Source organism: Mobula hypostoma, chromosome 17 (genome assembly GCF_963921235.1).
Source record: "Mobula hypostoma chromosome 17, sMobHyp1.1, whole genome shotgun sequence".
NCBI classification, from domain to species: domain Eukaryota; kingdom Metazoa; phylum Chordata; class Chondrichthyes; order Myliobatiformes; family Myliobatidae; genus Mobula; species Mobula hypostoma.
This window is the reverse complement of record NC_086113.1, coordinates 936,140-957,607: the sequence shown is the minus strand read 5'-3', so window position 1 is coordinate 957,607 and position 21,468 is coordinate 936,140. Positions and strand designations below refer to the sequence as shown.

At 39.1% G+C, this 21,468-nt stretch overlaps 1 protein-coding gene across 4 annotated transcripts; it reads left to right on the top strand.

Annotated features, from left to right (window-relative positions):
• The first annotated feature begins 550 nt into the window (after positions 1 to 550).
• Positions 551 to 21,065, top strand: tra2a (transformer 2 alpha homolog). 4 transcript variants are annotated; one of them, XM_063069419.1, is made up of 9 exons: positions 551 to 724; positions 8,921 to 9,054; positions 12,569 to 12,737; positions 13,400 to 13,549; positions 15,950 to 16,138; positions 16,812 to 16,927; positions 17,019 to 17,123; positions 18,049 to 18,119; positions 20,348 to 21,065. In XM_063069419.1, exons 1-9 carry the CDS (start codon positions 689 to 691, stop codon positions 20,356 to 20,358), a joined length of 981 nt encoding a protein of 326 aa, XP_062925489.1. In that variant the 5' UTR covers positions 551 to 688; the 3' UTR covers positions 20,359 to 21,065. The 4 variants fall into 4 exon arrangements, with proteins under 4 accessions (XP_062925489.1, XP_062925487.1, XP_062925486.1 ...); XM_063069417.1 differs by having other exon boundaries at positions 552 to 724; positions 18,046 to 18,119; XM_063069416.1 differs by having other exon boundaries at positions 552 to 724; positions 17,016 to 17,123.
• The last annotated feature ends 403 nt before the right edge of the window (positions 21,066 to 21,468 follow it).

Below are 21,468 nucleotides of genomic sequence, written 5' to 3'. Positions count from 1 at the left end.
GAACTGATAATTAAATTTGTGTCATAGGAGTAAAAGAAAACGCGAGGGAAATATATCCTCTCACTAATAAATCTTGTCTGAAGCTCATAAACAATGACTGACGAACACACAGACTACTTGAATTGATTAGGAAGATGTATTTCATGGAGAACAGCAAGGTTAGTGAAATAGGAATTTCATGAAAACCAACAGGACACAGGCTGTACAATTTTAATTTTCGATTTGCAGGTGCTAAGAATGTGAGGGCACTGGAGGAACTCGGCAGGTCGGGAGGGAGAAGGCCAACACGCTACACCGCACCGCCATGCCCGGGCCCGGACAAGCGCCACGCGCGTCGCTGACGTCACCCCATGGAGGAAGAGATGGGTTGGCAAAGTTAAAAAAATAAAAATAAAATTTTATACCTGAACTCATATTGATTCTGTTTTTTCTATGTAGTCGTCAGCGAACATTGAATTCACGGGAAATCGGTAAGGTGAAGAAAATCGGAGACCGTTGTGCGCGGGCTCCCATGGAGACAGGCGGTTGCTCGGTGACGTCACACAGGCGGGCTGGCCGGGGCGAGGAGGGCGCCACCGCCATATTGACGGGGATCGCGGACGAGGAGTGGCAGCGGATCGCATCACCAGCCGGCATATAGATATATCTAGTACATACGCACCTATTTTCATAATTCTCACCAGCAACGATGAGCGATATCGACGAGGCAGCCTACGAGGGGAGGGTGAGTGGAGCGAACCGGGGAGGGAATAAACGAAACGGAACGGAACCGCGGCGGGGGGGGGGGGGGATTTCAGTGTTTCTGAAACAAAATGGAGAAATGGTATTGAGGCAGAGTCCGGCCGGGGCTTCGCCCGAATGAGGTCACAGGCCTCGAGGGAGGGCAGGCGGCGGCCCGGAGCTCCCTGGACGGTTGGGCGGGCGGGTGGAAGGAGCGACTGGCCGGGGAACAGGGCCGAGACCGGACCGTCGGTGGGAAAAGGTAAGCGGAGAGCGAGCGAGCCGCCATCTCTCTCTTTTGTCTATGCCGATCACTATCCCCACTCTCGCCGGCCTTTTCGATCGTGTCGGCTGCTTTCCCTTCTCCGCCACGGGCAGTTTGATCATCAGACCCGTCCCGAAGGAGCTCTGGGTCCGGCCTTGTGGCGCCCGGTCTCCGAGACCCGTGTCCGTTCCTTCCCCAGTCACTGCTCACGGAAGCAAAGCAGGAAGCACGCGTTTCCTCCGCCTCTCGAAGACCAACTCAAGCACCATCTTTATCTCAAAATTAGCCTCAGAGGTTTTGAGAATACTTGTTTTTTTTGGGGGGGAGGGGGTGAGTATATTTCCTGCTTATCCTGCAGACAGTTAATGCTTCTAATTCCATGATGATTAATGTTAACTGCCGATAGAAGTAAAAGTATAGCAGCAGGAAATAGGGTAGTTATGTATGAGCTATCAGGGAAGAAAAGCATTACAGCGTAAATACTACTAGCTTTTAATTGTCTTTTGATTATATTTCTTGAACCATAGTGATGTTTAGTAGCATATTAATGCAAGATTTTTATATCAAAATCACGTTTTATATATAAATTAAGCAAGTAGTGCAAAAAAAGAAAGAATGGTGAGATAGTGCATTATTGTGCCATTTCAGCGCACAGTGGAAATATCTCATGGATAGTAGGGAAATGGAGGGCTATGGTTCTTGTGCGGGTGGATGGGAATAGGCAGTTTAGATGGTTTGGCAGGGACTAGATGGGCCAAAGGGCCTGCTTCTGTGCTGTACTTTTCTATGACTTAATCCTTATACATTAAAATTTTTGGTGGGTCATCTGTGCTCTTTTTTTAAAACTTGAGGCTTGCTTGTGGATTTAAATTCCCATTACTCTATTGGCAGTTGCTTCTGCGAAGACAAGGTGTACTTACTATTGACTTCTCTTTCTACAAGAAAATCGAATTTTCTTTCAATCCAGCATTAGAGTTGTGCCACAAATCTCATTACATCCCATTTGATAGTTTTCCCCTAGGATGCTAACACTGACATTTAGGATTACCACTACAGTACTTTGTAACTACGGGTGGGATCCAAGCTGAGGTATTTTATGTAGTAAAGTGGAGTCTTCTGGATAGATCTGAGAAAATCATTGAAAGCAATTGAGTCTTCAAAGAATTTGTTCAGGCATAGACCCCTAATTAGATCTGCAGATCGAATCCTAGATTTCAAAAATTGTATTTGTAAAGTTAAAGTGGTTTCAAAGTGCTTTTATGTATAATCTGAAACAATGAGACAGATTAAAACAAACAGGTGCCCATTGATATACTACTTGAATTTGAGGCACCATGTTGCATGTATTTTATAGCAGAATTCAGTGGTGAGGGAGGTGTACTTTAGTGCTGAAATACACATTTTCAGTTAATGTTAAAACTTCAATTATTGTAATTAATAACTCTTGACTACAGCATGCATCTTTCAGATCACACCTACATTTATTTGAAAGCATTCTTACTGAGAGAAATAAAATTAATTTAAAATGAAATTGCTTCTTGCTCTCATTGGGATAAGTTTGAGAGTGCAAGATTGCTTTCCGTTTTCTTCCATGTCCTTAAGAGTTTATCTTTTAGTTCTAAGGGAACATGTAAGTGTATTTCATTTTCTTTTCAACTGATACAGTTAAGCAAGAGTCCACTCAGCCGCATTCTGAATTGTGAGTGTAGAATTGGAGCAGTACAGGATTGTAGGTTGTGTCAAATGCAAAAATTAATTTAACATTTATTCAATATTTCCGATTAAAGTTTGATCCATTAGTGTACTCTGATTAATAAGAAAACATTGTAATACATGGATTGTTTCCATTTGCCCTATTGGGCATAATAGTTTATAGACCAGTTTTTAAATAACATTTGCCTTGTTTCTTCACAGAAGCACATTTAAACATAATTAAGTCACATAATGATATTAGGGCAGAAGACTAATTTCAGGGGGTGGGGCTAAGATTTTGTATTTTCACCGCTTGAGCCCTGGTGGATGAAGACATGGCCACAACTAATGGAGCCATTTTAAAGTTGGGATGAGTGCAGATATCTGCATAGATATCTCAGCAGTGAGAGAGTCATGATCATGGCAGTTTGGAAACCAGACCTGATTGTAGGATAATATTTAATATTATAATTGTTGAGCAGAACTTGTGATTTAGAACTGCAGAGTTTTTCAAATAATAGAATGTGACAGTTGCAGGCAATGTTAATGTCAGAGTATCCATGAAGCCTTGGGCAGTAAATGAGCTGAGGCGAGCACTGAGCTAGTGTGTTCAATAGTTTGAATGCTTTGATTTTGGATAATTTCCAGAAAGGGATGATTTCAGTGCGTCCAAATGAGGTTTGTGATGGGGGGAACAGGCGAGTATTTCTCAATTTCTGTTTTCTAGTGCTGGACAAGAAATTTCACCATTTAGGGACAGTAGAAGGTTAAAAAAGTTGGTGTTGAGGATACATCCATCCCTATCCTTGTAATTGAAATTTGCTCACAAATCAGTGAAATCACCACTTCTCCTTTGGATCAGATCAGTCAGTTGTCCATGTTTTTTAGTTGTTACTCAAGGTGCATGGTAGAAGCAGAGAAAAGTTGGCTTGGGCTATTTAAGTGAACGTCACCATGTAATTTTCACAGTCCTGACTGTCTGGGTAGGCCTGTTGTCTCTGCCTGCTCCTTCCCCACTGAAGTCCTGTTCTATTCTATGCCCCTTGGTTCAGTCCCTTCCTCCCTATATCCATGACACTATTTGTGCATTCAATCTTACAAACTTTCAATTCCCTGGTCCTGGCTAGCTCACTTTCACCATGGATGTTCAGTCCCTTTGCACTTCTATCCTCTAAGAAGGTCTCAAAGCTCTCCGCTTTTTTACCAAAAGAGTCATCCTATTTCCCTCCACAACCACCCTCTTCTGATAGAACTGGTCCTCACCCTCATCAGTTTTTCCTTTGTCTCCTCCCACTTTCTCCAGACTCAAGGGTAGCCATGAGCATCCGCATGGGCCCCAACTATCCCTGCCTCTTTGTTCATGTGGAACTGTCATGTTCTGAGCCTTTCCCAGTAGTACTCCCCAATTCTCCTACATTTATAACTGCATTGGTGCTGCTTCATGGACCCATGCTGAGCTCATCAATTATTTTGGTCTGTTTCTATCTCCCCTTTCTTAATCTGTCTCCATCTCTGGAGGCGAACTGTTGATGGACAACTATTATAAACCTACTGATTCCTATGGTTATCTTGACTATGCTTCTAACCACCCTGCCTCCTGTAAAAATGCTTGTCCCCTTTCTCAGTTCCTTTGCCTGTGCCACCTCTGTTCCCAGGATGTGGCTTTCCTTTCCAGACATCAGATGTCCTTCTTTAAAGAACAGAGTTTCCCTTCCTTACGTCTTCCCACCACCTGAGCAGTGATAGAGTTACCAGCCACTTGAGCTTCCACATCTAACTCATCATCCTCTGCAACTTATGACAACTCCAAAGGGATCCTACCACCAAACATATCTTTACCTCCAGCTCCCCTCCCCACACACCTTTCTTTCTGCAGGGATCCTTTCTCCGCGATTCTCTTGTCTGTTTAACCCTGCAATTGGTCTAAGTGCTACACTTGCCCATTCATCTCTTCCCTCACTTCCATTCAAGGCCCCAAACATTCATTCCAGCTGAGGCAACTTGCAAATATGCTGGGGTCATCTGTTGTGTCCAGTGCTCCGGAGTGGCCTCTTCTACACTGGTGAGACCTGTTGTAAACTGGAGGATACTCCATCGAGCATCTCTGCTACATCTGGCAAAAACCAAACATTTTAATTCCAATTCCCATTCTTCTTCCACAGCTGCCTCCACCCTCAGGATGGAGGAGACACCTTCTCTTCTCTCTTCCATCTCCAACCGGGTGGCATGAATATTGATTTCTCCTTTCAGAAAACAAATCTCCCCCCCCCTTTTATTCCCCACTTAGACCTTTTAAGCCTGTCCATTATTTGCCCTAGAGCCCCTCCTTCTCTTTCTCTTATAGTCCACTCTCCTATCAGATTCTTTCATATCCACCCTTTACCTTCTGAACCTACTTGGCTCCACTTACCACCTTCCAGCTAACAGCCTCCTCCTCACCCCACGTTTTTATTCTGGCTTCTCTCCCTTTTTTCAGTCCCGAGTGAGCGTCTTGGCTTGAAATGTTGACAGTTTATTCATTTTCATAGAAGCAGCCTGACCTTCTGAGTTCCTCCTTTGTAATTTTAGATTTGTTGATGGTTCTTTTGAATATTTTAAATATTCAATATGGGAGAAGGTTCTATTTATCCTTCCAGCTGTTTGAAAATCATTGAAGGAGTGCAGCTGTGAACTTTTGCTGCACTTACAAAATGGCGGGGATAAATCAATTTCTGTTTAAGTTTAGCTGAAATAATTCCCCAGGTCAGGTGTTTCCAACCTTTTTTAGGTCATGGACCTCTACCATTAACCACGGGGTCTGTGGATCTCGGGTTGGAATCCCCTTCTCTAGCTGGATAGAATACCAGAGTGGATCAGTAGCTCCTTTCTAAGGGTACTTAAATCTGGGAAAATTCTTTCAACATACATGTCCATAATTAAAATATTGATTGTAAAACAGAGTAGGGAGTGCCTGAAACAAGGTGTGAGAGTAGTTGGTAATGTCATTTCTCCCATACGGAGAGGCCATTGCTTCAAATTTTAAATCAGCACTGAAGGTCAGCATAGTATCCAGAAATGCATACAATCGAATTGAAGAGCCCTCTACTTGTTAAAGGTTATATCTTTGAAATACTTCTGTTTTCCCCTAGCTTGCAGGACTAATATTACAACTAGAATCTATTTTATGCTGGTGTCATTGCTCAGTCAACAGATACTTGTATTTGAGAAATAATCAAATAGTTACTTATTTCATCATTTGAAACTACTCTTTTTGACCAAGTGGGTAACTATTTGGCCATTATTTTGCATTTCACTAAAAGTTTGCTGGGAAGGGAAATGCTTTTTCTGTTTTGGTCAGGAACTGGCATATACTAAGGTTCTGAGTAAGGCTTTTGCAAAAAGAAGCTTCTCGAAGGTGAGTAATGTTCTCTTGTTTTTAGCTTATGATTTGTTTTGAGATTAGTTACTGATGGAAATTTTTCAGTTTTATGTGAAAGATTCTGTTGAGATATTTTGTGATTTATTTATTTCCTACATTTTGCAGTTACCAAGAGCAAACTCGAATCTTTTATATGGGAATTTTGGAGCTTCTGGGTTTAAAATGAACCATGAAAAATTTCCATCAATTCCATGGACATTTTTTAATATGTAAAATAGCTTGATAGACAAATGTAGAAACAATGAACATGACCATGGTGTTCAAGTATCTACTCAGTCAAAGCTATTTGACAAGCTAGAAACTGCAGAGTTTATTTTAAGGCAAGTGTAGATAAAGCACTAAAGTGGCTGGTTAGGCCCATTGTTACATTGGTGTTGAGTGCTTAGCAGAGCATCTTGGAGAACATCAGTGTGGAATGAAAAATTAGCATTAAAAGGCATGTATACCTGTGCTTTTGAACCTTTGATAGTTTAAATAGATATCTTTGAGGTCATTATGAAATCACTGTCCGTTTTATGATGTGTGAAAGGCTCTATTAAGACTTTTTAGGATTTGTTTCTTAATTCCCGAATCTGTTATAGAATAACCAGAAATTTGAGTAGCTACATAGATTAGAAATGAGTACATCCCTCATCCCCCAGTCCACAATACCTCATCACTCTTTCAATTGCCTCAAATCACATCACCCTGAATATTTCATTTATTGTTTCCTTGTGATTGTATGGTCTGACTTCCTGCTGCCCTTAGCATTAGATTAGTTTGCCTTCAGAAGGGATTGGAAGTAAACAGCAAACTAATGGATTTTGATTTTTTAAAATTTCATATGTGAGAAAAATGATGTAAGTGTTAACATCAGAATTGAGAGTGAAAATTGTGAATTTCTGACCTATACAAAGCTTACTTTGTCAGGCTATTGTTTTGAATACTTGGAGTAGTTAGATGTAAATGATTTGAAGGGGTTGTTATCGATGTCTGGATGTGATGTTTAGCTGAGGTTTTATTTCAGGTTCAAATCAAATGATGTGAAAGCTTTTTAAAATTTTATAAGAAAGGATCTAGGGGGTTGGCATGTAGAAATTCTGTCCTTCATGGTTTTTTTTTAAAAACAAGGGTCAAAACAAGTGTGTACATAGCTGATCCAATTTTGTGCACAGATGGTATGTGATTGGCAGCATTATTATTTCTGACAAGTATCAAGGTAGTGTAATTGAAGTTTTTATCCTATATCTAGCTGAACTGTCTACCAAATGGTACTATTGTATCACTATTCCTTGTAGGTGCAAAGGTTAGCCGGGGAGGAATTCTGTCATGCTGTTGTCAAAGTTTGACATACCAAGTGAACTTCATCTTTCATAGTAGCAATAGCTCACTTTGCTGCTTCACATTTAAACATTGTCCTTGATATACTTAGTAATATTCAACAAAGCACATTTAACAATAAAGCTATACAGGAGAGAAGTATTACCTGTTGTATGATTTATATAAGCAGGCTTTGGAAAACACATTTTTCCTGTCTCTATTTCAGATCATTCCAGTTACTGTTTCAGGAATTAGTGGCGGGGGAGCTCGAATTCAACTAATTCATCTTAAGTTGCAAGGCTAGATTGAATTTTCGACTCTACATTTATCTAAGGGATGGAAATGTATTGGGATTTAGCATGGACTGAAGTTTGTCTTCCAGTGGTGTAATTATTTAAACAGCTGTTTTTACTGTTTGGTAAGGGGAATAAATTTGCTTGCTAATTAAGGGTCAAAGAACTGTTACCATGTTCTTGGGCAATCAAAATATTATAATTTCAGGGAACAAATATTCAGTGTTGATCAGTATTAACTGATGCCCAGAAAATGCTTTGAAATACTTTCTGTCCAAGACAGTTTAGATTTTTTGACATAGACCTTTTACCTATTGATTAAGGAAGAGGGAGAGAGCACCAAACTCGAGGCAGTTTCCTAATTTTAATCAAATACTCCTCATCGTAACAGATTTTAAAAAGTTTAACAAACATCAAGGAGTGCATATTTATTGAAGAAATTTTATGAAAGGATTTTTTAAAATTAAAGTAATGGAATTATTACACCTGCTGGAGTTTAGTTAGAAAGATGATAGGCTATAGTACAAATCCAGCAGATTGTAATCCCGTGCTTCATCCTACTGAATGTTCTTTTTCCATTAAGGTTAATATTGAAGAAATGGAAGAGTATTTTCCAAGAATGTGGAAGAATAATCAAGATAACAGAAGGCTAATCACAAGTATTGCAGATCAGAAAAATTTGAGAAATCAGAAAAAAATTGAATGGGAAATGAACAGAAGATTGGTCAGATAGAAGAGCTTGCATTTATAAGGCATTAATGAATTGTTTGAATTGGGAAGAATACACGGAGTATGAAAACTCTGAAAATGAAGAAATGAAGAAAATAGAAAGCAAGAGTGAACTAAAATTAAAAGAATCTGGAAAATTAAGAATCTGGAAAATTAAAAGAATCTGGAAGATTGAATGTGTCCTAGGTTAAGTAAAGTATGGTTTATGTTCACGTGTCTGTATGCTCAAGTTTTAGCATAAAATGCATGATTATTTAAGAAAGTTTCATAGAATGTTGGTGATTAGGTATATTTGTAGGGAATGTGTATTCTTTAGGAATGTGCAATACTTACTATGGGTTGAAGTCTTCTGTGCTTTATCAGGGGCCAAAATGACAGTAGTGAAGGATACCTTTTTGCCCCTCTGCTACTACCTGCGACAATAACTGAATTATAAATGTTCGCTATGAGGTTTAAAAGTTTCATAATTGTTGTACAATAAATAACTTTGTTCTGTCATACCAGGACTCCCGCTCACCATCAAAATCTCCAAGTGGAAGTGCTGGTCGTGCAAAATCTGAAAGTCGCTCTGCATCTCGCAGTCCATCAAGAGCCTCAAAGCGTTCAGAATCTCGCTCGCGATCCAGATCTAAATCTAGGTATGTATTTAGCAGGTTTAAGTGATTAATACATCATGTCCTTTAAAGTGCTTGACTGCAGATATGAAGAGTGCTGTAAGTATTGCTGATTGTGTGTATGCTAATGAGTATTACATTGAATTCCGGTTAATTTGGGACACATGGAGACCAGTACATTTTGGCCCAATTAAGCAGTTGTCCCAATTAGTCAAAGTTTCATGGAAATAGTTAAAAAGGCTGAGTGATAAATTATGTAGTTAAATGAAATACAGAACAAATTAGAACACTACCAATACTACTACAATACTGTAAAACTGGATTAGTTCCTAATGATTATTGATGGAGTTGTTCGTCCAGTAAACTCTGCCATCTTTCTTTGCTTGACTAAATGAACAAAATCAGCGCAGACCGTATAGATAATGGACTGTATTCATACAGTGCTTTTGCCAATTGCCTCCTCCAAATCTTCATTTTTGTTGTAACATTTAAGATGATTGTCAACATCTTCAAATTCTTTGCAGTTCTTAAATTGAAGTAGTGAAATAATATCATTTTCACTCTTGGCGTGTGGCCAAGTGGTTAAGGCGTTCGTCTAGTGATTTGAAGGTCGCTAGTTTGAGCCTTGGCTGAGGCAGCGTGTGTGTCCTTGAGCAAGGCACTTAACCACACATTGCTCTGCGACACCGGTGCCAAGCTGTATGGGTCCAATGCCCTTCCCTTGGACAACGTCGGTGGTGTAGAGAGGGGAGACTTGCAGCATGAGCAACTGCTGGTCTTCCATACAACCTTGCCCAGGCCTGCGCCCTGGAAACTTTCCAAGGCACAAATCCATGGTCTCATGAGACCAACAGATACCTACTCACTCTTGAGTTATTTCTGGTCGATTCTTAAAACTGCAGTGAGCAAAACAGTTCTGAATTGTCTTACTGTTTATCTCTCACCAACTATCAGTTGCAAAAATCATTGCTTTTTGAACTGATGCAACCGACACTAGTTAGAAACTGTTCTGTAAGTCTCCTGTCCCAATTAAGCAGTATAGTGTCCCAAATAAGCAAAGGGAATCCCATTTTCGATTATTTTTTTGTTCTTTAAAAGTTGTCCCAAATAAGTGGCTGCCCTGATTAACCAATGGCCCAATTAACCAAAATTCATTATATTTTATCATTGTTACTTGAAGTATTTTCATGTCTACTTCCTGCACCATTAGACAGCTTTATTCTATCAAGCTATTTCCAGATGACAAATGCATTGAAATATAGTTCCCTGATTTTACAATCTGTTTTTGAGTGGTTTATTTTCCTGTTGTTTGATTTATTGATAACTCATTCATAAGCTATTTGAGAAGTGCTTTGTGACTGGCTAAATGTCAAAAACCTTGTCGAAGGTTTGGGGTGGTTATGCGTAAACAATGTAGTTGTTTGCTTGCATTAAGTTTCTCTTACCAACCAGTGCCTAGACAAAGTCTTTTTGTCCTCATTTCGCTAGAAATAATGCTTTATAATTTCAACAAAAAGTGGGATCTGTTGTTTTTACATTCCCATCAAATTCATGTAGAATCCTCTTCATAAATTATCTTTATAACTGATAAACAGTCAAATATGTAAAGAAAACTTTTATTGGCAGTGACATACCTTGAGAATCCATGATTCTTTGAGAAATTAAATTTGTATAGTTGGTTGTAATGTGCAGAGGAAAGTGCGAGGGCACTGTTCTTGAAGTGATTATCAATCATGTAAGTTGAAAACAAAATGCTGAATTTACTCAGTTTTGATAGCATCGATAGAGACTTTAATGCTATTTTGTCAAATGGTGGGTGGAGAAAATACAAAGGGAATACTGATATGTTGGGGACCACAAGAAGAACTAAGACACAGATTGGTATCTGGTTGTTACCAGCAGGAGCAGGTGTATGTGGGGGACTGCCATTGCTGCTTGGAGTAAAGGAAATTTGAAGTTAAAAAATGATTTTTTTTTCTGCACAGCATAGAATTGACTAGGGACTGTAAAGTTAACATTACAAATGCTGGAATTAGGAAATTAAAATCAAGTATTAGAATGCATGTGAGGCACAATAGAAACTGGAAAGGTTGGTTATCTGAAATTATTGAATTGGATGTTGAGCTGAAGCTTGCCTAAATGTAAGATGATGCATAACAGTCCAAAACCCAGGTTAGTGAGTTGAGAAATGAGTGACTGGCAAATGGAGGTCTTGGGTCACCTTTGCAGATGAAAGTGGGTTGCTAAATCTGCATTCAGTTTCTCCAGTTCTTGGACCAATGGAAATGAATTGTTGCTTCGCTTGTGGTAGTTTTGGTCCATGGATCATGGGTAGGGAAGAGTCAGTATGAGTTGTCTCCAATAGTGCCTGCATGAGGATCAGCCATGAGAAAGTGAGTATTGGTTAGGATGGAAATGTAAAAGGAATCACAAATGGAGCAGCTTTTTTAGAATGCTGGAAGTATAAGATGTGTCTGCAGTGGTGAAAATTAATGGATGGTATAGTGGGAGGCAAGGGGTGAGAGAGGGTAGGAATACAGGAAGTGGAACAAGCATAGACGTCAGTCCTGTTCATTAGGGAGGTGAAGGCACAATTGAGGGAATGCATGAATAGCACATACCATGGAGCTGAAGAATTTACTGAAAATAGTGAGGTGAGATATAGTCAATAGTTGAGTGTCTAAGGGTTTGTAATAGTTACTAATCCCAAATATATCCCCTGAGATAGAGAGTAAAAGAATAATGTACTTTTTGATGTAATTTTATGAAGCAGAGCAGAAAATAAAGAAACGTGGATAGTATTCAGCAATCATTTGTTCTGAAATAATTTATCACTGTAATGTTTCTTGATTTATCTGATTACTCACTGTGGTAGAAACCAGATGATGCATTTTTCAAATATCTGTTCTTGTCATGCATTGTTGGGAAGAGTCATCTAAACTGTGAGGAGGTTGGAAAGAGTTGGTATTTCAGTATTTACAGAAACAGGGTAGGTGGCTTGACTTCCAGATTGTGTTTCTTTAATTTTATTTTGATTAGAAAATGTAATAAACTAAATTTTCATGCAAGTTTTCCTCTGAACAATGGGTGGGTGGCTAGACTACTGCAAGCTTGCCCTGTTAAGGTGCTTTTGGGTGGCAATTGCTGCAACATTGCCTGATCAGTGCATTAATTGGGTGAATGTTCAATGTCTTAATTACTTTAGTCTATTTATGTTAAAGGCACAGCTCAAGATTATACTTTATTGAAAAATGTGCATTATTGATTTGCAGATACTTGTCCTACACCAACTTTTTAAAAGTTCTATTGTAATAGAATAGAATGCAGAAGTTAATCCACGAGTGCCTATATCATTTTGGGCCAGTGCTGAATACCTCCATATGTTCACTAGAATTTCTTGCTAGAATTTGTTACTGGTGCATTTATTGACTGACAATGAAAGTTAAAGTTGTTGCTTTTAATTATTTAAATATGTTTGTCTTTTAAAATATAAACTGAGGTATGACCATAATAGAAATGTATTTTATCTTTTTACCAGATCACACTCGCGGAGACATTCACACCGCCGGTATTCACGCTCCCGATCACGATCCCATTCACACCGAAGGCGGTCCCGCAGCAGATCTTACACGCCTGAATATCGGTCACGAAGAAGGAGCCGCAGTCATTCACCAATGTCTAGCCGAAGGCGCCATGCAGGAAGTAGAGTAGGTTATTGTACTGCAGTACAAGCAATTGCATTGAGAAGGGGTGATTGATGCATTCCCTCAGCAGTGCATTGGTGTTATGTGGCTGACTTTTTCTTTTTCAGGGGAGTGAAAGAATACCTGGCAATAACTGCCTCCCACCTCATTCAGATGCTTTAATAAAGCAAATACATTTTTGAATACTGGTGTGATCAGCTGAAGTGTTTTTTTCCTTGAGCAGTGGTTTCAGTTTGGAACTCTATGCTCGCTCTTGTGACTTTAGTGATGATTCACACAAGTGAGTGGTCATTTGAGCAAGAAATTGGGTACATTTGTAGAATGTAAATTGAGATAATTTTGTTAGGATATATGAAGTTCTGAGACAGCATTAATGCTGTGAAATCTAGTACTGAAAAGTGAGTTATTAATGCTTTTTTTTCTTGTACTGTGTTTTTTTGGGAAATTTTTGGACTACTGGCTTGGCTACTGTTGACATTGTCTTCACAACCCTCTGGTTTTAGATTTTTATTTGATGAGCTGTTTTGAGAATCTGACCCTCCAGCCACTGTTGTGAAGAGTTTTGTCATTCTTGTCGTGAGTTGATGGGCAGTATGCCACCTGATAGTGGAGCACTCCACCTTTATGGGAGGGGGAAAACTCATCCCGTCCATCTTGTCCTACAGACGGGCCATGTGTCGGCGAAACACGGAGGAGCATTGATAGTAGATGTGGAGAAGTCCGCTGCCAGGACTGCCCCGTCATCCCAGATGAAGGATGATTCCTGGAGGCGAGCAGCATATGGGAAGAAAGAAGGCAAACTCGGTTCTCAAAACGTAAATTAAAAACTTACTTTCAAACAAATTGATTGTTTCCATATATCTAATGGATGTGTTGTGCATTCAGTCTCTTTATAGCAATATATTTGATTGAATAAGGTTAATCATGGGAGCATAATCTCAGCCAGAGGTCAAGAATGAGTTTATGGGGTGCAGAGGGACATGGTGTCCACTTAAGCCTTTTAAAAATAACTGGCGTTTAAGTCATTCTATACCCAATCATGGCTGTGAACCAAAGCAGGAGAACTCTCTCATCTGTCTACAATATTACTACTGCAGTTCACCATATCATTTTATTTCCTTCAACCTATGAATAATAATTTTTCCTGACTAATTAAATGCCAGCCAAGCTACCTTGCATTTTGCCTACATTCATTTACCCAGCACAATCACTATCTCCATCGTTGTAAATTGAGTTTGCACTTCACATCCACCCATGTTCTCACATCTTCCGCTTTACCCCCAAATATTGTATAGTTAAGTGATTTGTGGTGTTGAAGTAAACTGGAGCTGGTTATAAAGTGGACAGTGAAGATTGAACGCTAATGTTACTATCTGCTGATTCGAACTGGAAAAAATATCAACATGAACTGAGTTCATGTAGATTGCTGATTGTTACAGGATTAGTCATTAAGCGACAACGGGGAGAAAATCTGTTCAGTTATTTGGCATCTATTTTGATGTTTTATTAAAAATCACAATTGAAGTTGTAGACATTTTGTGTTAGCACTTTCACAGATGTCATAATGCTAAAATATTTGACGTCATCTGCAGCTGCCTGCCCAATATTTAATGTGCTGCATCTGGAGATGTTAAAAACCTGGGGGCTTGACATGGTTTGGAACTACAGAAGAAACTTTGGAGAATTTAAATTTGTAACACTGGGGCTTGGTTCCAGATTAGTTGTGTGGATGTGTAAAATGAAGTCCAGGTTAATCTTTGGAGGGTTCATTGTATATGTACATTGAGTAGAAGGAAGATTTCTTTAATGAAGGAGCACATGGAAGGTCTTGAATGTCTGATGTTTTGGTAATGTGAATGTTGATGGTTTACTGTGTGCCTCTGCATGTAAGTGTATCTAATGTGTTTGGTTCCTGGTCAAAACTGCAGAGATGGTTGAATTTTTCCAATAAAAATTCTTTAAATTTAAAATGCAGGTATTGATGTATTTAATTATCTACATTGTAAGGTTATGTTGTAATAAAAGCAATCTTCATGGTGTATTGAATCAGGCCTGATAATTGGTGGCTTCTAGGAAACTTAGAACACAATCTAAATTCTTTGAACCTGTAGTAACTAGACAATCTAGTGAGGTAAGTGAGTTATCAGAATACAAATATAATGCATATCCAAGTGTAGTCTTCCTTCAATGCACTGGCAGCAGTGATGGAGAAATGGTGGTAAGCAGTCTTGTGTTTGTACTTTGATCAGATGGTTTTAATACATTTTGAGGCTGAGGTACTGCTTAGTTAGTTTTCATTACCTCCTGGCTGTCAGTATTGCAGATTGAAATCCTATAGGTTATTGTCTTCTGATGTATAAAATGATAGTTGCACATCAGGAGACACTAGCCAATTGTGTGGAGCCTTGTCTCGGAGTGTACACTGGTGTTATGGAAGCCAGCTGCTCTTCATTCTGGTGTGCAGTAGCTGCCTTTATCTCTATGCTGATTTATTTTTGTGATTCCTTGGCATTTGAAAGCCAGCAGTTAATGTTACACAGGTATAATTATGTTACTGTTTTTCACTTGTTTTCAAATTTTAAATGTATCCTTCAAATATACTGGTCTGATAAGATAATTACAAATACTGGGGCACTGGACGTTATCCAATCCTGCTTATCCAGTCCTCTGGTGGCTTAGATTTTATAAAGTGGTTCTAATTAAAGATCAGAAATAATTTTTAAGATCGTTTTGCTACATCTGAGTAGCTTCCTAGGCCATTCTGAAGAGCAGTTGCTTTCATGCTTGGTTATGTAGGTCTAACAGCTGCAGGTTCTCACTAAATCTTCATTGCTGCATTAGTTCCAGTCATAATCAATACTGCAACCATTACCAGATGAACCTGTAAACTCAACTCAATTAATTTTTTTGACATGGAGTTGATAGACTTTGACTTCAATAAACCAGAGACAGAAGACCACCTTTCTCTGAAATTGGAGATTGAGGGGGAAAAATGGACGGTTTCCTGCGGTATCCTTGAAGGGCTAAAGTGTGAGGTTGTGCAATGCCTCGAACGTTCTTGGAAAATGGAGGCTGCAGTGCCGAAACTGACTTAAAGCAAGGTTTGGTCTTGTGACCTTGTTACAGACCTACTGAGTACTTTCATCCTTGGGGAATTGACTTCAAAGATAGTTCCTGTGGTGCAGCTTTACGTATTTCTAATATTGATTTTCCAGGCTAATCCAGATCCAAACACCTGCCTCGGTGTTTTTGGGCTCAGTTTGTACACCACTGAGCGGGATCTTCGTGAAGTGTTTTCTCGCTATGGGCCTTTGGCAGGTGTCAATGTTGTCTATGATCAGCGGACTGGTCGTTCAAGAGGATTTGCCTTTGTTTATTTTGAAAGGCTTGAGGATGCTAAAGAGGTAATCTGAGAGTGTTAATAGTTATTTATATTGTATATTTTCACATTGTCACACTTATAAGAAAGTTGATAATAAAGTTGTGTTGTGAATTCTGTACAATTACATCTATGAATCAACTGTTTTATTGATCATCATTCAAAATATATTAGCTTTCCCTTGATCGTTGATTCATAATACCAGGACATTACCCTACAGCACAAAAGGGAAAAAAACACTGTTGCCTTTTGAGGCCGTTGGATGTGGCCCTGTCAGCGGCACTTCGCTGCTTCAGTAAAGCATCCCTCCCACTCCAGGCATTCTCTCTTCTCCCTCTCATCAGGTAGGAGGTAGAAAAGCTTGAACGTGTGTACAACCAGGCTCGTGCACAGTTTTTGTCCCACTTGAACAGGCCTCCTTTACGTTAAAGATGAACTCTTGATGGTAATCTGTCTCCATGATATTTGCACCTTAATATCCACCTGCACTGCACCTACTCTGTTACACTATATTGTGCATTCTGTTACTGCTTTTCCCATGTGCCACCTTATACTGATGCTTTGAAATTGTATGGATGACATGCAAACCTTTTGAAAATATTTTTCACATGTCATATTCTAATTCTAGTATTCATTGCAACACTAAGAAGGTTTTATCACTGGGACATGTAATTTTATTTTATGTTAACTGTCTGCAGGCAATGGAACGTGCTAATGGGATGGAATTGGATGGTAGACGAATTCGTGTAGATTATTCTATTACAAAGAGGCCCCACACTCCTACTCCCGGAATCTATATGGGAAGGCCAACTCAGTAAGGAAGAAAACTTTAATGATTTAAAAACTCTTGTGTTCCATTGTGGATTTTTTGTAATTAAGAGTTTTCTAATTCCCATTATTAGCAGCAGTGGAGGTGGTGGTGGTGGAGGACGTCGCCGGGATTCTTACTATGATCGAGGCTATGATAAATATGATCGATATGATGATCGGGACTATGATTATCGATACAGGTAAAGTATTTCATAATTTTATATTTTTATCAGATCCATCCCTCCCTTGTCATATTTATCTTAAAATTATTTTTAGAAGATATTTTCCCCAGTTCTGGTAAAGGATTTGACCCGAAATGCTCATTTACTTTCTGCAAATACCGCCTGACCTATTGTGTTTGTTATGCTGGAGATGGGTGTTTTTTTTTGTAGGCTTGAATCTGTAAATGGCACTAGGGGGAAAAAAAACTGTATATTGGCTTTCAACCTATAAGCACAGTAACTGCTTCAAGTTATGCATAATGCCCAGCTACACCCTTATTTCAGCTTGTCTACAATTAGACTTGTTTTTCACCTCGAGTCAAAATAACAGGTTGAACAACATGTGCATTCTGTCAAATACAAACTTCTCGTTTAGCCTGTTATTTTGTTGCCATCAAATACAATTTGTTAATAAAGTGTTGCTGGGTGGGGCAGGTTTATTGGGCCAGAAGGGTCTGTTACTTATAAAATAAAAGGAGTTGAATGCTAAGTGTACTTATTTAACATCTTTTCCTTTTTTAATTTGCTATTGAAGGACATGGGGTTCTCAAATAAACCAACATTGCTTAAAGGAAACCACTATGTTGGATATTTTTATAATCCCGGCATCTAGATTATAAAGAGTTTGTGTAAAATCAATTGGGGTGTTTCTCTGCTTTCTTCACACTGCCCTAAAATCGTCATGACTGTCCTGGAGATGACTAATCAATTGGTTATACAATGAATACTCGCCTTTTGCTTTGGCAATGATAATAATGAAGTTATTTTACGCAATGCTCATTATTTAATTCAGTTCTTTAATGAGAATTTTCACACAGCCATATAAGAATTCTGCATACAAATATAATGGGTATCTACCAAAATTAAAATCTTAAGGTAGTTCAACCTTATTTCATTACAGTAGACGGCGATCTCCATCACCTTACTACAGCCGAGGATACCGATCACGCTCAAGGTCTCGTTCCTATTCACCTCGTAAGTACTACAATTGAATGAACTTGTCTAATATGTGTCTACGCAAATTGAATTAAAAAGCTGGGCATGATAAACTTTAGTAAATCATACTGTTCTTCATTAAGGTCACAATTATACCCCATTCCCTGGTTCTGTGACTAGGAAGTTCTGTCCTACCTGTTGCAATTGGATAGTCCGTTATTCTGAAATTGCTCCCCAATGCAGGTGTCCTCATGAAGAGAATCCTGCATTGCATTAAGGTTAACTTTCATTGTTCTGAGCTCGGCATGTAATTATCCCAATTTAACTGTTCTAATAGAAGGAATGAACCCAGCAAATCTTCTCAAACTAACTCCAATCTAAATATGTTCCTCAAGGGATAAAAGTTGTATTAGTGCTCTTCAATGTCCTGTACTATTTCAGAGGTTTTTTTCTGCGGGCATACTTAGCAAATCCATAGAACAGTTAACTGAACTGTAGACGTCGGGAACTGATAACTGTGAGGGGGAAAGAACTGCAAATGCAGATAAATAATGAGCATAATATAACAGCGTCCTTAAATGAGTGTAGCTCTTCCCTTTTAAGAGCCTTATGGTTATGGCCGAGACAAAGTGTTGTGTCCTTGAGCAAGGCACTTAATCACACATTGCTCTGCGAGGACACTGGTGCCAAGCTGTATGGGTCCTAATGCCCTTCCCTTGGACAACATTGGTGTCGTGGAGATGGGAGACTTGCAGCGTGGGCAACTACTGGTCTTCCATACAACCTTGCCCAGGCCTGTGCCCTGGAGAGTGAAGACTTTCCAGGTGCAGATCCATGGTCTCACAAGACTAACAGATGCCTTTATGGTTGAGAGGTAGAAACTGTTCTTGAACCTGGTGGTGCAAGTCCTGAGGCACATGTACCTTCTACCTGATGGAAGCAACAAGGAAAGAGCCTGGCCTGGCCAGAGAGGATCTTTGATGATGCAACATTTCTTGTAGATGTGCTGAATGGTTGAGAGAGTTTTACCATGATGTATTGGGCTGAATCCACTATTTTTGCAGGATTTTCTGCTCATACGCATTAGTGTTTCCATACCAGGATGTAATACAGACAGTCAGCACACTTTCCACCACACTTCTATAGATGTTTGCCGGGATTTTCAATGACATGTCGAACCTGTGCAGAATCTTACGAAGTAGAGGTGCTGGCGTGCTTTCTTCGCAATAATATTTATATGATGGGTCCAGGACAGGTCCTCTGAGATAGTGACACCCAGGAATTTACAGTTACTGACTCTCTCCACCGCTGATCCTCTGATGATTATTGGGTCATGGACCTCTGGTTTCCTCTGCTGAAGTCCTTGGTGTTAGTGACATTGAATGAGAGGTTGTTATTACACAACTCAGCCAAGTTTTCAATCTCCCTCTTGTATGCTAATTCTCTGTGGGCAGCAAGAATTTGTCCCATTTGTATTCCCTCTTTGATTTCTTTGTATGCCTGTATGCTAATGTAGAATACTGTCTGTGTAAGGCAGTATTCTGTAGTCTTTCCATTTAAATAGTGTTTTGCTTTTCTTCCTACCAAAATGAATAAAACAATTCCCATCAGTCTTCGAGACCCATGCATGTGGAAAATGATCAATTTGTTTATCCATCCCTGTGGCCTCTGATCGCATCTACAAATGTTCTGGCTTCCCCAGCACTGAGTTCCAGATCCTTATACCTGCTTCTATTTTACTCTCACTCCATTTAATCTAAAGGTTCTAGATTGTAGCTTCTAGGTAATTTTTTCATGTACAGGTGCATAATAATGTCCAAAGCTTATACTCCAGCTCACCAGATTTGAGCAAATACCTTTTGTGTATTTGAAGGTTTATGATCCCCAGGAGATTTCACATATAACAAGCACAGTGCATCACCTCCCTACTGATCACTTCCTTTAATTGGTAATTAATATTTCATGTGCTGTTTGTATTTTTTTTTACTGTGGTTAATCAAGGTACCAGTTTTAAAACTGATTTTATCGTACAGTATAGTTTAGAGCTAACCCTTCTACGATCAGGGTGGGATTGAAAAAGCTGACAAATCTTCCTGTGATATCAGTCTTGGCTTGCTGCTAGTACTTTAAAATGTCCTCCTCTAAACTAGGGCCTCTTGTCATGAGTGTGTGAGAGTCAACACATTTCATATTCATTCTGTGCTGCAATAACTATTGACCATGTTGTATATTTGTCAGGTTCATTGTTGTATAAATTTGTTTTGCAGGTCGTTACTGATCAGACTCTACTGCTTGCTGGACAACTGTCTAAAAGATTTTTAATCTACGTGTTACAGCAACTTTTTTTTGAGGGTGGGGTGGGGTTAAGATTTTGGTAGTTGTGCATGATAGTTTCTGTGGCTATATAACTACTTTGGAAAGCCATTCTAAAAGCTACTTGCTGGAACTGATTTGTGTAAGTTCATAACTCGATGTAAAGACTCGGGCTGGAATTTAATGGTTGGTAATCTTTTTATTACCAGCTGCAGGTTTTTTTTTTGAACATGCAAATGCCAATATTCATTAGTTTTGTCATGTTGTTTGACTTTGTCATTCAGTTGTGTTTACTGTTTGAAGCTGTCCTAAGTTCTGTTTTTTTTATAATCCTTTCAAAGATCAGTATATACATTTTACAAAATAACTTGAAAATGTACAAAATGGTGGATTGTTAGAATGTCGTTTTTGAAAGATACTTTAAGATTCAAGTTTGGAGCCTACTGATCTGACTGGGTAATAGTGGAATATTGCATTTCTGCCCTGGATTGAAAGTATGATGTGAGAATTGTCTTCACAATTGTAAAGGATTATATTAATTAAATTTTTTTTAGTTAATGGTGTCTGTTTTGACCTGCAATATAGTCCCTGCATATTGACCAACTGCTATAATGTACAACACTTTACTGAATATTAAAAATGCCTCCTGAATAGGAGGTAGGAAGGATCATTTATTGTTTGTTTTTGGATAGTCTAATTTTCAACTATTTGATACCAGAGAACCTTTCTAGAAATTGTTAGACTCCAGACACCATTTGCATGATGGTGCTATCTATCTTCCAGAGATACTCTAAAACTGAAGCAGTCTGGGGAAATGCATCTAATAGTACAATTGCCATTGTTTAGAAATGGTACATAATGAGGCCAGTTCGCCCATTGTTTCCATGTGGAAAGTGTATCAAAGCAGATGCTAATGACAGGACCCTGAACACTAGACTTATAACATCTGTCTCACCAACTCAAGTACCTAGGGGTCACTGACCCTCGAGCCTCTTGCCTTCACTAAACTCCTATCCTGGAACCCACCAGCAACTCACTACCAGCCTTGTTTCTCCTTGTGTCACATAATCCTTTC

Bases quoted from the DNA above. Each gene is read 5' to 3' on its own strand.
- tra2a (XM_063069415.1), top strand. From the start codon at position 689: ATGAGCGATATCGACGAGGCAGCCTACGAGGGGAGG. The intron at 12,738-13,399 runs GTAGGTTATTGT...CTTGTCCTACAG, and splicing joins GGCGCCATGCAGGAAGTAGA to ACGGGCCATGTGTCGGCGAA. The intron at 16,928-17,015 runs GTAAGGAAGAAA...TCCCATTATTAG, and splicing joins TATATGGGAAGGCCAACTCA to CAGCAGTGGAGGTGGTGGTG.